The 23,905-nt window shown below is 42.6% G+C and overlaps 1 protein-coding gene across 4 annotated transcripts in view; it reads right to left on the minus strand.

The window, feature by feature from the left end:
* Window positions 1-23,905, minus strand: part of OSBPL10 (oxysterol binding protein like 10) — a 211,179-nt gene that overhangs the window by 78,568 nt on the left and 108,706 nt on the right. For all 4 annotated transcript variants that reach the window (XM_029070744.2, XM_029070747.2, XM_029070746.2 and 1 more), the window contains one exon: window positions 6,492-6,702. In XM_029070744.2, the coding sequence (XP_028926577.1) occupies window positions 6,492-6,702 (211 nt within the window). The remainder of the gene's footprint in view (window positions 1-6,491; window positions 6,703-23,905) is intronic.

Consider the following 23,905-nt stretch of genomic DNA (forward strand, 5'->3'; position numbering starts at 1 on the left):
ACATCGACAGGATTGGGCCAATCAGGATGACAAGCAGCAAGAACCACAGTTATGCTGGAAAAGGATAACCGTCCCCAACCCCCCAAAAAAATCGGGGTGTTGGTGGGAATGGTGGTTGAGAGGGGGTTAGCAGAAGCAGGAAAAAATCTAGGCACCTAAATCTCATCTCATTTAAGTGACTCTTCCTGCCACAAACCCACAGGGATCAACTCTGCCAATTCTGTTATATTGAACTCTCCCAATCACTCAGAACAGTGCTCTGTGCAAAACACTCAGATGCCATTGATTGGTACCAATTTTTTTGGAGGGCAAACTATCAAACAATGGCTTTCAAAAATCCTTCCAATCTGAAGAGATCAAAAGGGAATTGCTATGAATCTTCTGCACTCAAAGGTTCTTACACTCATTCAGAGACATAAAAATAGTAGTTCAAACTTATCCCAATGGGTTTTCAAAAAGCCAGGGAATTTTACATAGCCTACAAGCCTCTTCAGTCAGTCCACAGCAGATTTGATACTAGTCTGTTCATCAATTAAACCGTGGTCACTTTTAGGACTCTCTATCCTGGGTAATTGGGACTCTACTCAGGGTAAAATGTAACTGAAAATAGCCCAGCTTCACATTTCCTGGTTTCAGTAATCCTAACAGGATTTTCATAAATAGAACAGTTTTCTAAGTTTAGAAAATAAAAAGGAACAGTGGCCAAAGAGAAAATAGACAAGATAAAATGCCAGAATCTAAGCAATTTTTTAGGAAGTAACTGTCATGCCAAAACCCACAAGGCAGGAAGAAACATGATATTAGATTCCAAATACATAAGAAATGATAAAGTAAAACCTTGCAGAATGGTTTAAAAAAATGAACCTTTCTACCCATACTTCCCATTAGCAGTCCCTTGCACTTTCCTGTACCTACTCATAATAATAATGTTGGCATTTGTTAAGCGCTTACTATGTGCCGAGCACTGTTCTAAGCGCTGGGGTAGACACAGGGGAATCAGGTTGTCCCACGTAAGCATATTCTTGTTGGCAAGTACAGCACCAAGAAAAGATAGAAAAGGAAAGAGTGTAGCCAATAGCAGGATGGTGGACTCCAAGCTTATTAAAACTGACCTCCCTCTGATTTCTTTCTGGCCATATGTTCTACCAAAGTTTGGAAAAAGAAATTAATAAAATCCTGTAGTAAAAGAACAGCAAATATATATGTTGGCTAGAAAACAATGCAGACTCTCTAATGTAACATGCCATGGATGATTTTTCTTTGTTGAATACTGCTGGGTGTGTTTTACCCCACTATCACCTTTATCTAAAAGGAAAGCAAAGAAAAGGCAAGTCACTCTGGCATTTGCTCAAGCAGCATGAGGAAAGAAAGGAAACATCAGCTGGCCTTAGCCACTCTCTAGATCTGTAACAAAGTTCTTTAGTCCTAGCCCTGCAAGTTCTATCAGGTTTGATTTTGAAAAGATGCATCCCAGTAGCCCCATATCAACTGGAAAAAGGAGCATGAAATGACATTATGCACTGTTATGATGCAAAGAGTCTTCTGTGCTGTTTGGATAACCCTTTTTGCCTTTTACCATTTGAGAAATTCACTTTAAAAGGGGTCTCTCATCTGGCAATTTTAACGCCCTTATATAGAAATCCAAGCCTTGACCATCCCCCAGGATTTGCAGGCTATTTCTGTAATGGAGGTTTCAGGCACTACGCAAACCGGTTTTTCCATCTTTCCCCAAGGACAATCAATTACCCTGAAAGAACAACTGTTACAAGCCCAGTCAATATTTAAGCTCTGCTGTGGAAGCTGGCAAGGTGAAATGGATGCCTAACCAGCACTCTCAGAAATGGGGACCCAGAGTCCAACAAGAGAAAATAATCTTGGCTTCTTGGGCCAGAAAAAATGCCTGCCTATTGGCCCTGAGTCATTTTTACAGGCTTTCTGAGCATCAGGAGGCAGAGGGGAAAAGTCAACGAAGAGTCAATGTGGTTGTCATCTGGGGACCAAAGAAGCAGATCCTGGAATCCCTGCACAGAATCAATGAGAAGCAGCGTGGCTCAGTGGAAAGAGCACGGGCTTTGGAGTCAGGGCTCATGAGTTCGAATCCTAGCTCTGCCACTTGTCGGCTGTGTGACTGTGGGCAAGTCACTTAACTTCTCTGTGCCTCAGTTCCCTCATCTGTAAAATGGGGATTAAGACTGTGAGCCCCACGTGGGACAGCCTGATTCCCCTATGTCTACCCCAGCGCTTAGAACAGTGCTCGGCACATAGTAAGCACTTAACAAATACCAACATTATTATCAATTGTATTTATTGAGCATGTACTATGTACAGACCGTATATGCTAAGCACTTGAGAGAGTTCAATATAACAGAGATGGCAGACAAGTTCCCTGCCCACAATGAACTTGAGCGCTTACTGTATGCAGAGCACTGTACTAGGTGCTTAAGAGAGTATGATCCATCAGAGTTGGTGGACATGCTCCCTGCCCACAACAAAATTTACAGTCTAGAGGTAACTGCATCAGGTCATCTGGCTAGCCTGTTAGCTATCTTTTTCAAACTTGTCCCCAAGTAAAAGTTAAGTCCCCAGCACTGACCTAGTGACTGAAATATAAAATCCCAGAAAAGGCAATGTTTAATTAAAATAAAAATAGGGAAAAGGCATTCATATTACACAGGAAACAGCTATGCTGCCTCCTTCTACCTACTGTCTGGTAAGCAATTCAGGTGAAATGAAAACCTTCAGCTCATTGTGCCTCAGGGACTGGTGGGAGTTCAGGCCTGAAGCCACAGAAAATTAAGGTTAAAGTCTTATGGGATATAAACTGCTTCCAATCCAGTCATTCAGAAAAAAAATGAGCATTTTCAAACAGCATTTGCCGGCAAAGGAGTCAAGGCCAATGAATTCCCCAGAAGATTATAAATAAAACAGAATACCACATAAGAGGAAAACTTATATGGCTGGAAACAAATTTAGGCTGAAAGAGAGGACACAGGAAAACAGTGCAAAGGTCAGAAGCAAGATGAAGAAGACCTTGGGAATGAACAATATTAATACCTAATTGGTATACATTAGCAATCCCAAATTCCCAGACCATTGAACATTCAAATGAAACACTGACTTGGCTCAACTTTAATGCAATCTTGATTTCAATAAACTCTTATTGGATCTACTGAGGCAAAACTATTATGCTTTTATCACTGGGAGAAATGCTGCTATAGTTACTATCTAGCCCTAAACCCTGAGATTCTAAACAAACATGGTATCTGGCAATACTCCCTTAGCAACATGATGTCCTTTTGTTCTGACGGGTTTGAAATTCTAAGATGTCTAATTTTGAACTCTGCCTTTTAATCTACTGGCTCTAAAGATGTCTCTAATACAAAGGAAATCCAATTTCCCACTGATGTGAAGAATGAATAAAAAAATCCCTTTAAAATGAGCATTTTAATTACATTGAAAATAAGTTTTAAAGGAAAAATCAGGAAGGAAAACAAATAAACTGTTACAATACCTACTGGGCCTTCATTCATCATGTTATGTCAGGACCCTCCTAACAGACAGAAAGTGCAGAGGAAAAGGAGGATGGTGACAGAATAAACAGCCTAATGGAACGAGCCAAGGCCTTGGAGTCAGAGGGCCTGGGTTCTAATCCCGGCTCCACCACCTGTCTGCTGTGTGACCTTGGGCAAGTCACTTCACTTCTGGGTCTCAGGTACCTCATCTGTAAAATGGGAATTCAATCCTCCTCCTCCTACTTAGACTATAAGCCCTGTGGGAGACAGGGACCATGACCAACCTGATAAATTTGTATCTACTCCAGCGCTTAGAAGAGTTACACATAGTAAGGATTGAATAAATACCATTAAAACAAAAATGATGTAGGAAAGGGGGAATACAGGGAGCTGGTACTCTAATAATAATAATAATAATAATAATAATAAAGTCACAGTCTCTGTTCTTCCTGGAGATCATAGCCTAAGTATGAGGGAGAACAGGTATCTAACCCCCATTTTACAGATGAGGGAACTGAGGTAGAGAACGGTTACGTGATTTGCCCAAAATCACACAGTAGGTCCTCTGACAGGACTCTTTCCACTAAGCCACATTGCTTTCTCAATCAGGAGAAATGACTCACCTTCAGTTCTTCTCACCTCTCCCATTAGCCATTCATGAGGGGCCGTTCTCCTCAGACTCTGGGGTAGTTTCCATCTGCCCTGAATAGTCTAGTTGAAGCACTTACTACCCCTCTGGGATCTCAAATGTGCCGTCTTTTGACATCTCTATGACACCTGTGATTGCCACCAAGTTTCACTGTTCTACAGGACAGTCTTTGGGCTAAAGAATGAGCAAAAATAGCCTCCATGTTGTAGGGCCAGTGTTTGCTTCAGTACCTAGCCTCCCTCTGCCTCAGCTCCTGCTGCTAGGATCCACGTCTCATAAATGGTGCTCGTGTTTAGATGGACCTGGTCTTGGAAGCAAGTAATGGAGGGGAGGAGGGGGAGAGGGAATCCTGGGGCCTGGAACTCCCTTCTCCCTTCATATTCAACAGACCACCACTCTCCCCACCTTCAAAGCTCTATTAAAATCACATCTCCTCCAAGAGGATAATAGAGAGAAAAAAACTCAGCAAACATCACATTTAAGATAAGCTTTTCACTTTAAATTGACAACAGAGCAAGCAAATTGAACTTGAGCAGGTAACCTATGGATAAGCCTGTACAAGAGTCCTTCAATATAATGAAACCAAGTAAGTGGCTGAAGTCAAGAGTGATGAGCTGGAAACCTGAGCGGCCTCTCCCCCTTTCTCTCCTATACTTCCCCCAACATTTCCAAGATCCAACCCATCCTCTCCATCTAATCGGTCACCAGACTGATCCAGACACTTGTTCTATCCAGGCTTGACTATTTCATCTGCCTACTTACAACTTGGTCTCCGTTTCCACATTCTCCCCTCTCCAGGCCTTATTTCACTCCACTCTCCAAACCATTTTTCTAAAACACCACCCTGCATACATCTCTCCAGTCTGCAAAAACCTCAAACAGTTGCCTAATCCTCTCTCATCAGACAGAAACTCTTCACTATTGGCTTAAAGGCACTCATTCAGCTCTATCACTCCTATTTATCTGCTCTCTTCTCCCACTATGAACCAGCTCACACCCTTCATTCCTCTCACTCTAATCTACCCACTGTGTCTTGTTCTCGCCTCTCCCACTGCTGACCTCTTCTTCACATCCTTCCCCCATTACATCCAACAGTCCATAGTTTTCCCCCATATCCTGAGTCTTTCTGAAATCATATCAACCAGTGATATTTATTGAGCATTTACTGTGTGCAGACTACTAAGTGCTTAGGAAAGTACAATAAAAGTAAGTTGGTAGACACATTCTCTGTTTTCAGTCTAGAAAGGGAGACAAATGTTAACATATATAAACAAATTATAGCTATGTTCATAAGTGCTGTAGTTCTGAATGCTCTATCTACACAAGGCTCACAGTCCAAGAGAAGCAAGTACATGGCCTAGTGGAAAGAGCACAGACCTGGGAGTCAGAAGGACTTGGGCTTTAATCCTGGCTCTGCCACTTGTCTGTTATGTGATCTTGGGCCAAGTCATTTAACTTCTCTGGGCCTCAACTACCTCAGCTGTAAAGTGGGGATTAAGACGGTAAACCCCATGTGTCTACCCCACCGCTTAGAACAGTGCCTAGCACATAAGAGCATAAAAAATATTATTTAAAAAAAACTGTGTCCAATCCAATAAGCTTGTATCTATCCCAGCACTTAGTACAGTGTCCGGCCCTCAGTAAGTGTTTAACAAACACCAGTTTTTAAAAAAAGTAGGAGGGAGAAGAGGTATGAATTCTAGTGTAACAATACTTAATATGCTAAGTACATTTGACTGCTGAACTTTACACACACAGACACACACATACAACATAGAGCAACCCTCCTCTCAGTACTTTTCTACAGACTCTACTACATAAGTATTTTCTATGAAGCAGAGTGCCTAGCAGAAAGCGCATGAGCTTGAGAATCAGAGGATGAGCTTGAGAATCAGAGGACCTGGGTTCTAATCCCCATTCCACTTACCCACTGTGTGACCTTGTACAACCCACTTAGCTTCTCTGTGCTTCACTTCCCCCATCTGCAAAATGGGGATTCAATAACTGTTCTTCCTTCTACTTGCACTGTGAGCCCCATGTGAGACCCGACTATCATGTATCTATCCCAATGTTTAGAATAGTGTTCGGGATATAGTAAGCGCTTAACAAATGCCACAACTATTATTATTTCTCATCCACATTTCCACTTTCCACTCTCTTTCTCTGCCTCTCTGGCCGACTACATTTTCAACCCCTTGAGGGAAGGGATCTTGCCTTCTAACCTTATCGTGTTCTACTAGTTCAGGGCTCGGCTCTCAGTAGGTGCTCCATAAATACTTCCTGTAGATGGACTAACAAAAGCAGGCACAGAAAATGGCTTAACATCTCACCCGAAGTTACTGTCTTTTGACTGTGCTGGCCCACTTGGTGCATACTCTGTTGCAGTAGATTCAGGCACTCGCCAAGGCAGCTCAAAGTGGCAGCAGAAGTTGCTTTGAGAAGCAGCAGGTCTTGATCCAAGGCAGTTATGGGGCCAGAACCCGGAAGCGATTCAATGGCTTGCACCAGATTCTTCTGCTGCCCTTCGACTTGGCTCATCATCTGCAAAAAGCCAAGAAAATTTAAAATACTTCAGTAATGGATGCTGTCCCTCCCATAACCAAACAGTTTGATTCCTCTGACTGGTGCTGGAGTCGACTGGTGATGGCGTCACTCTGCTGTTTAAGCAAACCCCAAAGTTCAACAGTCAATGCTGTACAATCTCACTGGCTGAAAATTGCCACCACGACTGAATGGCTACCATCTTATGGTGAACTCTCTGACTTCACTCGATGCAAAAAAAAAGAAAACAAGAAAAGTTATGAGAACAAACTCTTCTACAATAGTAACCAACAATAGAGACTCAAAGTCTTCTTCCCAATATATAGCAGCTGAGTTCAAGGCCCTCTAAGGGAGGGTGTTAAAATGAACCAAGAAAGTGGATGCAAAGAAGTGGTCTCTCTATTATGTGTTATGGAGAAAAGTAGTCTAAATCTAATGAAATTACCCTAGGAACACATTCCCAAACCTGACTGCTTCTTCATAATCTCTCATGGAGGGTCAAGGTTACTTTCATGATCTGCTCTGACCTAAGTTATTTCCAACTTGGGAACACTTGGGTTTACTAATGCAGGAGTAATTTCTCCAATGTTTGATAGCCCCTGGGTCTCCAACTGCTTTTAAAAATAAAAACATGTTAGACACCCCATTTCTTTTGTTTAATAATAATGTTGGTATTTATTAAGCACTTACTATGTGCACAACACTGTTCGAAGCACTGGGGTAGATACAGGGTAATCAGGTTGTCCCATGTGAGGCTCACAGTTAATCCCCATTTTACAGATGAAGTAACTGAGACACAGAGAAGTTAAGTGACTTGCCCACAGTCACACAGCTGACAAGTGGCAGAGCCAGGATTCAAACCCATGACCTCTGACTCCCAAGCCTGGGCTCTTTCCACTGAGCCACGCTGCTTTTCTATTACTTCTTCTATTTCTATAATAAAACCTACAGCAACCTCAATGGCCATTGCTATCACTAAGAAAATGAAACTCGCAAATTTTATGGGGAACTTTGGGCCAGATTCAGAAAGAATCAAAGGCACCCCGGCCTAAAATACAAAACCTTATTGTGGTCACAGTGCATGAGGATCCAGCTGCTCAAACGACCTAAGCAATGCCAACTGTAGCTGCTCTTAAAGAGGCAAAAGCATTACTGCCATCCACCGGGCCTTATTTACACATGTTCCTGACATAATCTAGTTTATTGATTAACTTTATGGATGACACTGAGGCTGGGTGTGGCAGAGCTGTGCGGGTACCTATCAAAGGCACCGCTACATCAGAATGAAAGGGGCAATGGCTTCCACGGGTACAGCCCAACATGGGCAAAGCTGTGCTATGGGGGCGAGGACAGCGGTGGCCTAATCACCTGCTCCTCAGAGCTGGGATGGGGGTCGCCAGAGGAGCTGTTTGCCCCACCTCTGCCCCCTGCCAGGAAGCAGCCCGGTGATTCCAGTCCCAGCTCCTTACCAAGCTGGGGGCAAGGCCGGGTGCTCTCCCAGCTCTGCCACTTGTCTGCTGAGTGACCTTGGGCAAGTAACTTCATTTCTCTGTGCCTCAGTTACCTCATCTGTAAAATGGGGATTTGAAACCATGAGCCCCATGTGGGACAGGGACTGTGTCCAGCCCGATTTGCTTGTATCCACCCCAGTACTTAGTAGAGTGCCAACATCACTCCTGTACTTGCAATGAAGAGTAGGCACCCTGAGGCACACAAAACGCTACCTTAATGATGTGTTTGAGTGTGACATTTCTGTAGATATACATACACCCACACACACATATAAAATGTCACTAACTCAAAAGGCTAAGCACAACTGTAGTACTGTTAATGGTCAGAGAAAAATTAACGTGACCCTTTAATGTAGTGTTTCATTTCACGGTAAATCAGATCATAAAAGCCTCAGAAAATATTACGCACGGGTGGAGAATGGTAATGCTGTGCAACATTACAATTTGGGCATATACAAGGCAACGGCACAGCTCTCAGCAGAGTAAAATTAGGTCATAAACAGATAGTACTTATTCATCTTTAATTCATACAAAAATAGCCCATGTCATTCGAGATTTCAGAATAGAACAAAACGGCCTGCACACTTTGCTCTTCTATTGCCAATCTACTCACTGTAACTTGATCTTATCTCTCTTGCCACCAACCTCTTGCCCATATCCTGCCTCTGACCAGGAACACCCTCCCTTCTTTATACCCGACAAGATCACTCTCTTCACCTTCAAAGTCTTTTTGAAGGCACACCTCTAAGAGGTCTTCTGCCCCGACTAAACCCTCATTTCCTCTTCTACCACCCGCTTCTGCATTGCCCTTTTACTTGGATTTGCTCCCTTTATTCACCCCTCCCACAGACCCACAGCAATTCTATACATATCTGTAATTTATTTATATTAATATCTGTCTTCTGCTCCTTGTGGGCAAGGAACATGTCTACCAATTCTATTGTACTGTACTCTCCCAAGCACTTAGTTTAGTGCTTTGCACACAGTAAGCGCTCAATAAAAATGAATGATTGATAACTGCTCAGCACCTGCAAACCCACAGTGCACATATATGCAAAATAATGATCATGAACACACCTGTTCCCAAAGTACTCCTCTGTGTTGTGAGGATCGAGGCCAAGTCCCTTCAGTGACTGACATATATTCTTGAACAGTCACTTTTCATGCTCTCTTAATAAACTGTCGAGTATAGGGTCACCTTTACCCCTAGAGAGCTTTAAAAACACAAAATTCCAGAGTTTCTCCTGGCTTGGGGGCTCAATCTCAGCCCTGCTGCTTACTTGTCTGCTCCGTGACCTTGAGCAAGTCGCTCATTTCTCCATTCCTCAGTTATTTCCCCGGTAAAATGGGGATTAAGACTGTGAGCCCCTTGTGGAACACTGACTGTGCCCAATTTGATTAGCTTGTATTGACCCCAGTGCTTACTACAGTACTTGATGCACAGGAAGCACTGAATAATAATAATGGCATTTACTAAGTGCTTACTATGTGCCAAGCATTGTTCTAAGTGCTGGAAAAACTAGATTTTTTTAAAAAAGGTAATCACATAGATTATTAGCTACATGATTCTAAGGCCCTGGTACAAATTACAAGGAAGGCTGATGGGTGGGGGACTATCTTTGAGGAAGGTACAGTCCCCTGGAGCTAAGCAGGGGCTGAACCAGAAGCAGGGATTTCTATGGGGAGGGTTTTTCCCCCATTTCCTCATCCCCTCTAGGCTGTAAATTCATTAGAGCAGAGAACATATCCGCTAATTCTGCTGTATTGTACTCTCCCAAGTGCTTAATACAGTGTTGTGCAAATATTAAGTGCTCCATAAATACCATTAATTGATTGCTTGATCCGCTCCCACCCAACATCACAGCATCTTCTCACCACCATCTTGCCCCAATTTTTGTCTCAGCTTACTTATGGCTCCTGAACAGCGGCCATTCATCTGCTCTTCAGCCTGTCTGTCTGCTGTTCCACAGGAAGAATGACAATAATTGTATTTTTTAAGCACCTCTAGGCCCTGCACTGTGCTAAGTACTTGGGTTGATACAATACAATCAGATCAGACACCATCCCTGTCCCATTTGGGGCTCACAGTCTAATGGTAAGGGAGAATAGGTATTTAATTCCCATTTTACAGATGAGCAAACTGAGGCCCAGAGGAGTTAAGTGACTTGCCCAAGGTTACAAGCAGCGAGCAGGGGGCCCAGGCAGCATTAGAACCCAGGTCACCTGAATCTCAGTCCTGACCTCTTTCCAGATACAACACAAGCTGTTATTATGTCCAGTGCTTTAATTTGAAGTGCCCAGCCTCCCGTCACTTCAGTTCCCGCCACCAAGTTTTGTGGTTCAGAAGTATTCATTCAGTAGTATTTATTGAGCACTATGTGCAGAGCACTGTACTAAGTGCTTGGAATGTACATCTCGGCAACAGATAGAGACAATCCCTGCCCAATAACAGGCTCACAGTCTAGCATCTGTGTTCGTAGGGAGCTGGGAAGGGAACACAAAGGTTCAAGAAGCAAGTCTGGGGGTAGAGGGTGTCGTCCCCTGTCCCCTTCCCCCGCAACCCACCAGAGAAACCCTCTGTCTTTGGGCAGACTTCCTAAAAACATTCCACCAGGCATCATTCCATTATGCCATGGGCCTCGGCTGAACTCAGTGACATCTTACACAGACAGTACAGGCCGGCTGGGATCTGTGAGGGCTCACGACCTCTCAAGGTCAAGCAGGAAACCTCAATCACTGGCTATTGCCAATTCTGCTATTAGAGTATTAAGATTATGGAGAAGCAGCTTGGTCTAGAGGATAGAGCTCAGCCCTGGGAGTCAGAGAGACCTGGGTTCTCGTCCTGGTTTAGCCACTTCTCTGCTGTGTGACCTCAATGGAGTCATTTAACTTCTCTGTGCCTCAGTGACCTCATCTGTAAAATGGTGATAAAGACTGTGAGTCCCACGTAGGGCTGCATCCAACCTGATTACCTTGTATCTATCTCAGCACTTACTACAATACCTGGCACATAGTAAGTGTTTAATAAATACCATAAAAATGAGCTCTGGCATAGCTGTTAAAGGTTTTGCTCATTGCTCATTACTCTCGAGTTCTCAAATCAGAGTGCTAAGCACTTTTCTTTTCCAAGGAAGCCTGAACATTAGTCATGACGGGGTTCACATTTGAAAAAATCAGGAAATTCATTCTTCTCTGACATTTTACAATTCTGAAATGACAAATAGTGTTTCCCTGGATGTAAATGTGGATGGGCTAGAACACATTAAAATTCCAAACACGCAGACTTCCCCTGCTTCCAAAGGGCCAAGCATACAGAGTGGTGTAAACTTCAGAGAGAAAAAAATTTGACAAACATTCCAGTGTGGTTTTTCATGGAGAATGATGCCATAAACACTGCTAAGTAAATCATCCGAGTTAATCCTAAAAGGCTCTGAGGCCTCTGACAGGGTTTGAATCAGTCTTGCAAGCTTGAAAGCCAAAAGGTTAAAGGACCCAGTGGCAGAAGTCTACGTTCTGTGAGCAGGGAACGTGTCTACCAACTCTTTTATATTGTACTCTCCCAAGTGCTTAGTACAGTGTTCTGCACAAAGTAGACACTCAATAAATTCCATTGAATAATTGATTTTGTGGAGTGAACAATCAGGGTTCTCTCTGGCTCAGACTACATGCTATCCGGCTCACACCAGCCTGCATCACAGCCACCTCCCCAAGGAGATGGTTGTAAGACTTGTTCTTGGTGGCCTTGAAAATAACTTGGCTCTCCCTGCTCACTGAGCTGCAAGACACTCTCAGGAAGACACAGAGGAACATTGTGGCGAGTCAAGCCTACCACACGGAAGCTCGGCTGCTAAGCCGCTGAGTGGATTTCATGGCTTCCTCTGTTGAATGTAGGGATCTGAAAAAAAATCTCGGCACCCCACATCCTTTAGGAATATGTCACTGATATATTGGCATTTGAGGAGGTATAAAAAGAAAGAGAGTTGAGAAGATAAATAGTGGAGAATTCCCCTGCCTGCCTCTGGCCTAGAATGCCTTCCCTCTTCTTATCTGACAGATGATGACTCTCCCCAACTGAAAAACCTTATTTAAATGCCTATCTCCTCCAAGAGGCCTTTCCCAACTAAGCCCTCTTTTCCTCTTCTCCGACTCCCTTCTGTATCACTCTTGAACTTGGATTTGCACCATTATTCACCCATCCCTCAGCCCCATACCTTTTTTGACTATGAGTCCCTGCAAGGACAAAAACTGTGTTTGAGCTTCTTATGTTGTATCTATGTTGTACTTCACACAGAGTAAGCACTTGATAAATACCCTCATTATTATTATTCTTTTTTCATGTGCCAGGTACTGTACTAAACGCTGGGGCATAATTGGGTTGGGCACAGTCCCTGTCCCACATAAGGCACATAATCCTAATTCCCATTTTGCATTTGAGGGAACTGAGGCACAGAGAAGTGACATTTTATGGCATTTGTTAAACACTGGGATAGACACAAGCAAATTAGGTTGGATATACTCCCTGTCCCACATAGGGCTCACAGTCTAAGTAGGAGGGAGAACAGGAGAACTGAGGTACAGAGAGGTTAAGTAACTTGCCCAAGGTCACAAGGCAGACAAGATTAGAACCCAGGCCCAGGGTCTTTCCACTAGGCCATGCTGCTTCTGAAAATATCACTAAGTGGGAATGCAAAGCAAGAGGGGTAAATAAGACGATACAAGTTTCCCCTAACTCTTAGAGTGGGGTGGTGATGGTAGTGGAGGAGAAGGGGCTTCTCGCTCTGACTTAAGACCAGTTCTAAAAATGGGCCAGGAGAATCAGGAGATGAGAGCACCTCATTGGTGGAGCAGGGGCCCCACCTCCACCCTACTATTTCTTGGCCAACAACAGAATGGAGAACCTTCCCTTTCCCTTCACTCTCTTCCTTAGGGCTTGGTTGGGAAGAGATGGTGCCTCCCCATCTCTAGTTCCGGTGGGGTCCCAGCAAGGGCAGAGAATCCAAGTGACCTGGGAGCGGACGATTAATCTCTGCTGCCTCCTCTCTCCGTGACCCGTGGAGAGGGATCAGCCTGATTTAACCAAGCTTTGGGAAGAAACTCAGGCTGAGTATGAAATTTCAGAATTTCTCAGAAGGCCTATACAAGTCTGAAGTTCATTTTAGAAGTCTGGATGTTATTGTTGAATACTGATTTTTTATGGTGCTTGCTAAGTTCCTATGTGCTAAGTGCTGGTCTGGTTATAGTAATCAACATAGAAGACAGGAAAATCATTGAGCAAAGGGGACAGAGCTAATTGAAAGGAGCACAAATTGAAAGTTATGTATGAATTTCAAACCCCAGGGTCAAAATATAAATTTGTAATCTAATGCAATTTAAGTAATGAATCATATTTATTGAGTGTTTACTGTGTGCAGAGCACTGAACTAAGCACTTGAGAGAGTTGGTAGAACATTCTCTGCCCCCAGTGAGCTTGCAGTCTAGACAAGGAGACTAAAGGAAGAATAAAGAACCAATTTTGCACATCTCTTAAACCTTAATTGAAGCCTCAAATGTCATCTAGAACTGGGATCCCAAATTACAAATTAAATTTTGAAGTACATTTATCTAAAAGAAATACAGCAATGCCATTTTATTTCTCCACTTCAACAGTCTTGACTGATTACAAAAATTCCATTAGATTGCATATTAATTTTTCTTCAGCAAAAATGTCAACCACTTTTAAACGGCAGAGCAAACTTGATTTGAAGGTGTTTCATCTGAGGCTTAGTGAAATGCACTTTTGACATTCATCTGTAATGATTTTCGCACCACATACATACAAACACAATTATACAAGTCACATTTACATTCTCAAGTGTTATCCTACTTCATTTTTCTACTTGCAAGGTTCTTTTCACTTAGTTGCTGTTTTGAAGGTCACCACTTCCCTTGGCTTGCTCTTGGCAGAAACTCGGAGAAGGCAACATCATTCTACCAATAATATTTACTGAGACTTGGTATAGAGCATGTAGAGCACTGTATTAGAGTACAATACAATTGGTAGACAGAATCCTTGGCCAGCGGAGTTTACAGTCTAGCTGGGGAGGTAAACACTGAAATTACATAAATAAGTTTCAGGTAAGGAAAGCAACCGAGTCTGGCTCCCTAGAGCCTGAGGACCAACATAATAATCATAATTAGCAAACATAATTATGGTATTTGTTCTAAGCACTGGAGTTGATACAAGGTAATCAGGTTGTCCCACGTGGGGCTCACAGTCTTAATCCCCATTTTACAGATGAGGTACCTGTGGCATAGAGAAGTTAAGTGACTTGCCTAAAGTCACACAACTGATAAGTGGCAGAGCTGGGATTAGAACCCATGACCTCTGACTTCCAGGCTCATACTTTTTCCACTAAGCCATGCTGCTTCTCAACATGATGTCTCTCTCTGGTAGTGTCATAATGAAGTACATATAAAGTTATATCAGCTGCATTTCTGCCTAAGGCAGAAATCCTGTCCCCATGCAGATTTCAGTTTTCAAGGGCAACATGGTATTTATCATAAATTTGCCTCTGTTGTCATAAAGCGAATCTCTAAACAAACGGTTCATTATTCATTTAAAAGTTGACATACAAACAGCCTCCTGAAGTGGCTATGCAGCTGTGTCAGGATATTGCCTTTTGGCTCCTTACACTTCAGTGATAAGCAAGCTTGGTTTGCCTTTTAAGAAAATAGGTCAGGAGGAAGAAAGAAGAAAGCACAATCCAAGAGCGTCACGCCTTCAGGCTGTTTCTTTGCTGCATTCAAGTCTTTGTCACTGCAAACTTGTTCAATGAGCATTTCCTGATTCATTTCAAAAAGAGAATGGGATGAAAGAACAAGTCCTCATTAATTAATATTTAAGGACTGTCCATGGGGAAGAACTATGGCAGGATGACTGTAAGCTCCTTGTGGGCAGGGAACGTGTCTACCAGCTCTGTATTATACTCTCCCAAGCGCTCATAGAGTGTTCTGCACACAGTAAGCATTCAATAAATATCACTGATTGATAGATTTCAGGAGGACAGCCATCAAACTGTCCCTCTTCGAGCATTCTTGGTGCCACTGTTAGGAGACAGGGCACAGAGCAAGACCAACCAGTAGTTAGATCTAAAATGGCGTTGTTTATGTTCTTAGTCGGTATGACAGGATCTATGGTACAACCCTTCATGGCGTTTAAACCTACTGGTAAAATAGGAAAACGATATCAAAATGCCACCTTCCCATTATCAATCAATTTATTGAGTACATATTTTGTGCAGGACACTGTACTAAATTCTTGGGAGGGTATAATATAATAATGCAACAGAATTGGTAAACACTTTCCCTGCCCTTAACGACCAAGAGAAGGGTGCTTCCTCCACAGCACCCCTGATGGGCAGCTGGAGATAAGGTCTACTCTCCAAGAACTTTTAAAGAAGCAGTGTTGCCTAGTGGATAGACCACAGGCCTGGAAGTCAGAAGGATCTGGGTTCTAACCCCAGCTCTACCTCTTGTCTGCTGTGTGACCTTGGGCAAGTCATTTCACTTCTCTGACCCTCAGTTACGTTGTCTGTAAAAGGGGGATTAAGACTGTGAGCCTTTCTCAAGCCTTATCCTTGGACTCTAATCAACTTGATTGGCTTGTATCTACCTCAGCGCTTAGTACAGTGCCTGGCTCATAGTAAGTGCTTAAATACCATAAAAAAATGAATGCATCTTCTGACACCTGGATTATATGCTAAGAACATCTGGTGTTAAAGCAATCTCTATTCTCTCATGCCTGTGCAAAATAGCTAGAGAATGTAAAGTATTACTCTTCAGTAGTGAGTCCTATCCCAGCCAATCCCAGGAGTGACAAAGATGGAGAGATGTCTTTGGAGAGTAACTCTGGGGGCTCAATCTCTAGAATCCCTCCCTCTGCTCCTGCTGGCTTCCGACGCCAACAAAAGAGATTAAATGAATTCTCTTTTCTGATCTCCAAACATGGTCCTTCCCTTTCTTTCCAAACACCGCCTTCTGCCTGGTGGGAATTAGAAATGAATGCCGAGGAGCTCTGAATGAGCAGGGTACTAGTCAATTTTGCTTTAATAGGATCTCATCGAACCCTTTACTGACATGCCACGCTGAAAGCCTCTCCCTTTTCCATACAGCCAAATTGCTTTCCCTAACAACCCTTCTAAAAGCAGAAGAAAGACGTTGATAAGGATTCAATTCCAAATTGTCAGGCCACCAACTGCCTTCATCCTGAGTTTTACCTCGGGTTGGCAGGGGGAAGTGCTGGATAATTTGTTCCATCATCATTAACAACAGCATTTATTGAGCAGCTACAGGGTGCCAGCTGCTTCAAGGTTTTATCATTTAATGGGGAAGGACGAGAACCCAACACCAATAGAATTTAGTGACCACTTATTAGGTGCAGAGCACTTCACAAGACCCCTGGGAGCAGAAGTAAAAGTAGAAGACATGATTCCTGCCCTTTAGGATAGATTAAAAACTACACCACGGGTGGACAAATGCATCAACTGTGAACAGAAATATGCATAAGGCGAATTTTGATCTTGGAGTTGATTGAGAGGCTGATGTGACTAGGATGTTAAACGATAAAGCCAGGATTGCTTAATGGAGTAGGTGAATTTTTGGAGGGGCTTTGTAAGGGGGGGAAAGGATGTTGTTTGGTACAAGAGAGGGAAGGGTATTCTAGGCAGGTGGAATGGCATCAACAACTCTTGTATTGTCCTCTCCCATCCTCTTAGTACAGTAAATGCTCAATAAATACCATTGATTGATTAACTGATGAGCAGTGGGTTGGAGGTGTAGAGTAGGGAGGGAGGGTTAGTAGATTTGATTAGGAGAAGCAGTTTGGAGGAGCTAAGACAGAGGAGTGAATCTGGAACCACGTCAGAAGCAGCATGACCTAGTGAAGAGTGCATGGGCCAGGTTCTAATCCTGGCTCTGCCAATTGCTTGCTGGATGACCTTGGGCAAGTCACTTAACTTCTCTGTGCTTCAGTTTCCTCAACTTTAAAATAAGGATACCTATTCTCCCTCCTACTTAGAATGTGAGCCCCATGCGGGGCAGGGACTGTGTCCTAACTTGGACCTACTCTAGTACTTGAAACAGTGTTGGACACAGTCAGCACGTAACAAATGTTATTAAAAAAAAAAAAAAAACCTACCTGACACGGGATCCAAGGGTCACAAGCATAATCTTCATATAACAATAATGAGTCTTGGAGGTGTTTGAAGAAAAGCTCTGGTGGACCCCAAATTCATTCATTCATTCATTCAATCGTATTTATTGAGCACTGTGTGCAGAGCACTGTACTAAGCGCTTGGAATGTACAATTCGGCAACAGATAGAGACAATCCCTGCCCAACAAGGGGCTCACAGACTAAACAGGGGTGACCAATCAACATTTCAGATCAAACTTTAAAGAGTTAAACTTCTTGCAGCTCCCATGGTTCTGCTGCCTAAACTTCTGCCTTCCTGGAGCCCAGGAGGCTTTGCCTTTGGGGGTCAACATCACCCCACCACCCCAGGATCAGTCAGACCAAGTTGTTCTATTCATTAAACTGTCCTTGTCCCTCTCTCGTCCACACACACCCTCTCCCACCCCCTAGCCACCCCACCCAGGGATGCAAAATGTATTGCCTCAGGACTCAACACATGTACCTCTGGAGCAGGGAGGAGAGATGCAGAGGTTTGCGTGAAGGGGCAGAGCCAAGAAGCAGCAACTCCTTCTCATTTTTGGTCCCAAGCCGTCATCCTCGCCCCTAAAATATTGGAAGCAGCATGGCCTAGTGGAAAGGACCCAGGCCTAGGTGTCAGAGGACCTGGAGTTCTAATCCCAGCTTTGCTACTTGCCTGTTTTGTGACTTTGGGCAAAGTCAATTAATTTCTCTGTGCCTCAGTTTCCTCATGTCTAAAATGAGCATTCAATCTTTTTCTCCCTCCTAATTAAACTGTGAGCCCAATGAGGGACAGCGACTATATCCAACCTAATTAGTTTGTATTTACCCATTCATTCATTAGTATTTATTGAGCGCTTACTATGTGCAGAGCACTGTACTAAGCGCTTGGAATGAACAAGTCGGCAACAGATAGAGACAGTCCCTGCCGTTTGACGGGCTTACAGTCTAATTGGTGCTAATCAATTGCAATCTAATCGGTACTAAGCACTACCCAGTGCTTAGTACACTGCTTAGTACACAATAATAATAACAACAATAAAACTGGCTTTGGAGACTGAAGAGAGGAGAGGTGAGGGGCAGGGAAACTAGAAAGAAAGAATAACTGTGTAAAGATGCAGGACCTAGGTAATGCAGAGTTTTTACAGAGCCCCACATCCACTAGGTGGAAAAGGGCAATGTCTTGGTTTCATCAAGGCTTGGTACTGGCTGGATCCAAACTGGTGCTTCAGCATCATTTTGATCAACCAATAGTATTCACTGAGCACACTACTATGTGCAGAGCACTGAATTAAGCACTTGGAAGAATAAAATAGAATCTGTAAACATGATCCCTGCCCTCAAAGAGCTTTCAATCTAGTTAGGAAAACACTTCAGTAAACTTGAGCTACAAGGAAGTAATAGAATATACTCAGTGTGTGCAAAACTGTGATGTGTGGTTGAGACTACTTTTGTGCTTAAGAGGCAGGTAAACATTGAAATATCAATTGGGGGGGAGATATAAACAGGGCGATGAGAAATCCGTCAGGGAAGGTCTTCAAGAGGAGATGGGATTTCTCCTCTTGCACATAGTAAGCGCTTAACAAATGCCATAATTAGTACTATTATCAAATGGATTTTGAAGATGGGGAGAGTTGTGGTCTGTGAATTATGAAGAGAAAAGTTCTTGGCAGCAGAGAGGGCATGAGAAATAGGTAGGCAACAGGAGAGACAAGAACAAGGCACAGTGAATAGGTCAGCTTGAGAGAAAACAAAGAGTATGAGCTGGAGAGTAGTGGGAGAAGAAAGTGCTGGAGTAGAGGAGGGAAAGGGTTGATGGAGTGTTTTAAAGCGAACTGTCAGGAGTTTCTGCTTGATGTGGAAGGAACTGAAGGGAAAAAAGATCACGTCTCAGTTTATATCTGATATTTGTGGCAGTGTTATTTCGGCCTTTAAATAGCATCATTTATTTCTTCTTTTCAGTGAGTATTTAGAGACTATTACCACCTTTTTGAATTGCTGGCTACTGTTCATAAGCATTATGACAAGTCCTGGAGAAAGTGACTGTTTTAACTAGTTTCTTCTTGTATAATGCCATGCAAATTTTTCTCATTTCTCCCAGATGCAGTATAAATATCACATAAATATAAATTTCAGCACATGTGTTGCCTGGAGAGAATACAATCACAGAAATAGCAAAATGTGCTTGGGATCTAACAATAATAATAGTTGTGGTTTTTGTTAAGCGCTTACTATGTGCCAAGTACTGTACTAAGCACAGGGGTAGACACAAGACAATCAGGTCCCACATGGGGCTCACAGTCTAAGCAGGAGAGAAAACAGGTATTACTCCCTATTTTGCAGTTGAGGGAACTGAAGTCACAGAAGTTAAATGACCTGTACAAGGTCACATAATAGGCATGTGGCAGAGCAGGATTAGAACCCAGGGCCTCTAACTCCCAGGCTCTTGGAAGTGCCAAAGTCAAGGTCCTTCCCAACTGAACTATCACTTTCCTCACATTTTTCAACAATAACTCACACAAAAATCAATGTGCAGTCCCCAGTGCTGTGATGCAACAATTACACTGCAACAAGAGTCACAAACACACATTATTCCAAAAACAACGCCCTTGGCGGTAATCCTTGAACTTCCCTGGCTGGCGAGAAGAGACGAACCATACTGCCATGTGCTTTTTACCTGAACATGATTTCCTACCACTCCTCTCTGCTGACAGTATTAAGTGAACACAGGAAGCACTCAAAACTCCTGCAACTCAAAGGCTAACTCCAAAACATGATCCCAGGGAGGTAAACAGGTGATTAAATATACAAAATTATTATTCCTTACAGAATGACCTAGAAAAACAGTGTCCTAGAAGAAAGAGCATGGCCCAGGGAACCAGAGGGACAAGGAATGTGTCTACCAACTCTGCTTATTGTACGCTCCTAAGCAGTTAGTACAGTGCTCTGCACACAGTAAGTGCTCAATAAATATGATTGATTGATTGATTGACCTGGGTTCTAACTCCAACTCTCCCACTTTCCTGCTCTTTAACTTTGGGCAAGTCACAACTTCTCTGGGCCTCAGTTTCCTCATCTGCAAAAAGGGGCCTCAATTCCTGTTCTCAACATTAAACTCTGAGTTCCACATGGGAGATGCTGCCTGATCTTGATTATCTTCCATTAGCCGCAGCATTTAGTGTAGTGCCCTGCATGCAGTCAGCACTTTCCAAATACCACAATTATTAATTTGCCTGGTATTTGGATTCTTGCCTTAAATAACTGCTTTTGCTCTTTCCTGGAGTTTCATGTTTCCTATTCGATAGTCATTTTGGAAGGAACTGCTGTGGTATATACACTTTGTCAATCAATCCATCAATGATATTTATTAAGCACCTACCTGCTACTTGCCCTTGGGGAGCTAACGATTTAATTTAACTAATCTGTCCTCAAGTAGTACACGGAACTCTAACTCCATGGCATTTAACAGCATCATACACAAAGCACTGACTTTACAATAGAAAATAAAAAAGCAGTCTTTGCAGAATGGGCTTATAAAACTCCTGCCATCATGAACTCTTGACAAAGCAGCCATTAAACCTTCTGAATATTTTCAACTTGGTCCTGCTGAACAGACAAATAAGAGAAAGGAGTCTGTCCTGGGATAATTTGGACCTACTCCATGAGGCTATTTTTTTTTAATTTAAATAATCTGACAGCCTGAAGAAACCCCCACATGGACCATCACCCATTCTCTCCATTTTTTGTCAGATACTGAATTTCCAGACAAAAAACCTTCAGTCTTAAAACATTTTTAAAGCCCCAGAAGACATTGTAATGGAAATGCAGTTTAAACCGGAAAATTTGTAATGTAAGGAAAGAAGGGCCCTTGTCTCAGCTTCCTTTCCTCACAATTACTGGTCTACCTTATTACTGAAGGAAAAAACCCTTTATCATTCACTGCCACCACTCCAGAACTGGCAGCTTAATTTGGCTCAATTATTATAAAGTCTGGTGATGAGCAGTAATTTGGAACAATTTTCAGCATTATAGTTAAGGCTTGGAAAGACACACCCAGAGAACTGCCACTGAAGTTTCAACTGTATTGATTTTGATATAGAATGAGACCTTTCATATCGCATTTTTAGGGGTAAATCATTCTCTGAACAGTCTGGCTAAAACTGATTTTATTGAATTCTGCAACTCAGATATTCATTCTACTGGCTAATGGTCAACACCCATGGATTTCTTTCTTTTTTTAAGCACTTTTATTTTCATTTTTGTCATTTCAAGCTTCTGGAAAGACAAAGCAAGAACACCTTGATCTTAAGCAATTCAGAAATGTAGACTGTTTCCTCACCATTTTTAGAAGTAAGACATAGCTTGGGGTACAAAGTTAAAAGTAATCAGATACAAAGGCAAGTTGTTATTTATCCTGAAAGGGAAATTGTAAAAAAAATGTAAATTCCTTGGTCATACCTTTAAAAAAAATACACTCTCTCCCTCCCCTCCACCCCACACTCAAACCCAATTACCTTGTACCTACCCCAGCACTAAGAACAGTGCCTGGCACATAGTAAGCACTTAAATACCAAAATTATCATTATTATTACCATGAAAAGTTAAGGAAACCAGATAAGGAATAGCATGGATATTGGTTATAGCAAAAACAAAAACCCTTTTATCTCCCACAAATGAGAGCTGAGAGCACCTTTTTTATGTCCCTTAAAAAAATGCTTCTAGATCACGGTTTGAGATATGTGATTTAAGATCTGAACATCCAACTATCATGTGTTTACTGAGCAAAGCAATAGTATTTGTTATACCGTGACTCTGTGCAGACAATAGGTAGACATCAACCAACGGAATTTATGGAGTGCTTACTACAGTGCTAAGCACTGGACTAGCACTTGGGAGAGTATAACATAACAAAATTAGCAGTCACGTTCCCTTCCTACAAAGAGCATACAGTCTAGAGGGGAAGGCAGACACTACTGTAAATAATTTATAACATATAATTTAAAGATATGTACATAAGTGCTGTGTGGTTGAGAGTGGGGCAAATATCATATGCTCAAAGGTCACAGATGCAAGTGTGCAGATTAAGCAGAAGGGAGAGTGAGCTGGGGAAAAGAGGGCTTAATTGGGAAAGGTTTCTTGAATAGGTTTTGACCTTAGTAATGTTTTGAAGGTGTATAGAGAGTGATAGTCTGGCATATATGGAGGAGGAGAAAGTTCCAGGCTAGGGGGAGGATGTGGGACAGGGATCAACAGCAAGACAGACAAGATTGGGGCACAGTCAATACGTTAGCAGTAGGAGAGTGAAGTGAATGGGCTGGGTGGTAGCGGGAGAGAAGTGAGAGTAAAAAGTGATGAGAGCTGATCGAGTGTCTAAAGGTGAAGAGTTTCTGCTTGTTGCAACCATGGAGGGATTTGGAGGAGTGGGGAAGTGTGCACAGAACGGATGCTTTAAAAAACGATCTGAGCCACAGAATGAAATATGGAGTGGAGAGGGGAAAAGTCCGAGGCTAGGACGTCAGGGAGGTGGCTGATGCAATTTTGTTGAAGTATGTGGCCAGGGCATCAGGAAGAAGAAATGATGGGGGCAGGAGGACCGGAGGTTTAAGGAGGGAGTTGCAACAGTTGGTGGAAGCCTTGAGTATGGGAGTAAATTAGGAAGGAGAAGTACTGTTGTTGGGCAGTGGTGAGAGCTTTGGGAAAAAAAATCAAGGGTTTTCAAAGAGGGATAACAAGACTGAAGGGAAAAATTAGCACCACTGGATAATCTAAGGATTTTTAAAGCACCATATAAGTGGACTTCTCACCATTTGTGGTTTCAACTCAATATGTAAACATCAAGTTCAAATGAAGTAGGAGCAGAAGGATTAAACTACTTCTAGGAAAACTCGGATGGGGTTCACTCTTTTGGACAGTCACCTAACATTTTCACCAAATGAGAGAGTTAGAGGAAAAATTCACCTTCCTTTGGAGCATGGCACCCAGCCTAAAAGTTATGACCCACTACTAATGGAGACAGTTATATGACGTGGACGACAAAAGCAAGGTGAATGGTTAGTGGTTTAAAATGATAATGGCATAATGAGCAATTTTAAAATCCCATTATCAATTAATCTAAAGAGGCAGCACTGAAATAGCAAGTGTTTGTAATCTACAGGCAACTGACCAGTCAGAGCCGAATTATGTGATTTGGGATTATCTAGGCACCTGGCTTCTTTGACTCCTGGCCCAGAGGGGAGATGGGCAGAGGCAGAGAGGACGGGGAAACTGAGTTTAGCTGGTTCTGTTTCTTTTTGATAGGTTTTTTAAAAGGTTCCTTTTTAAAATGTTCAGGGGGAGGTTTGAAATTTCCTACCAATTTTGATTTTTTGGTTTAGCCCTGCTTCCCTTTACCATGACCATTTTATTAGAGATGTTCTTTTGCTGAGATATGAAAGGCAATTTAGTGTAATAGTAAAGAAAAAGTAAAATATATATATACATATACACATACACACACATCCGTCA

The sequence above is a fragment of the Ornithorhynchus anatinus genome, chromosome 8 (assembly GCF_004115215.2).
Source record: "Ornithorhynchus anatinus isolate Pmale09 chromosome 8, mOrnAna1.pri.v4, whole genome shotgun sequence".
Classification (NCBI taxonomy): domain Eukaryota; kingdom Metazoa; phylum Chordata; class Mammalia; order Monotremata; family Ornithorhynchidae; genus Ornithorhynchus; species Ornithorhynchus anatinus.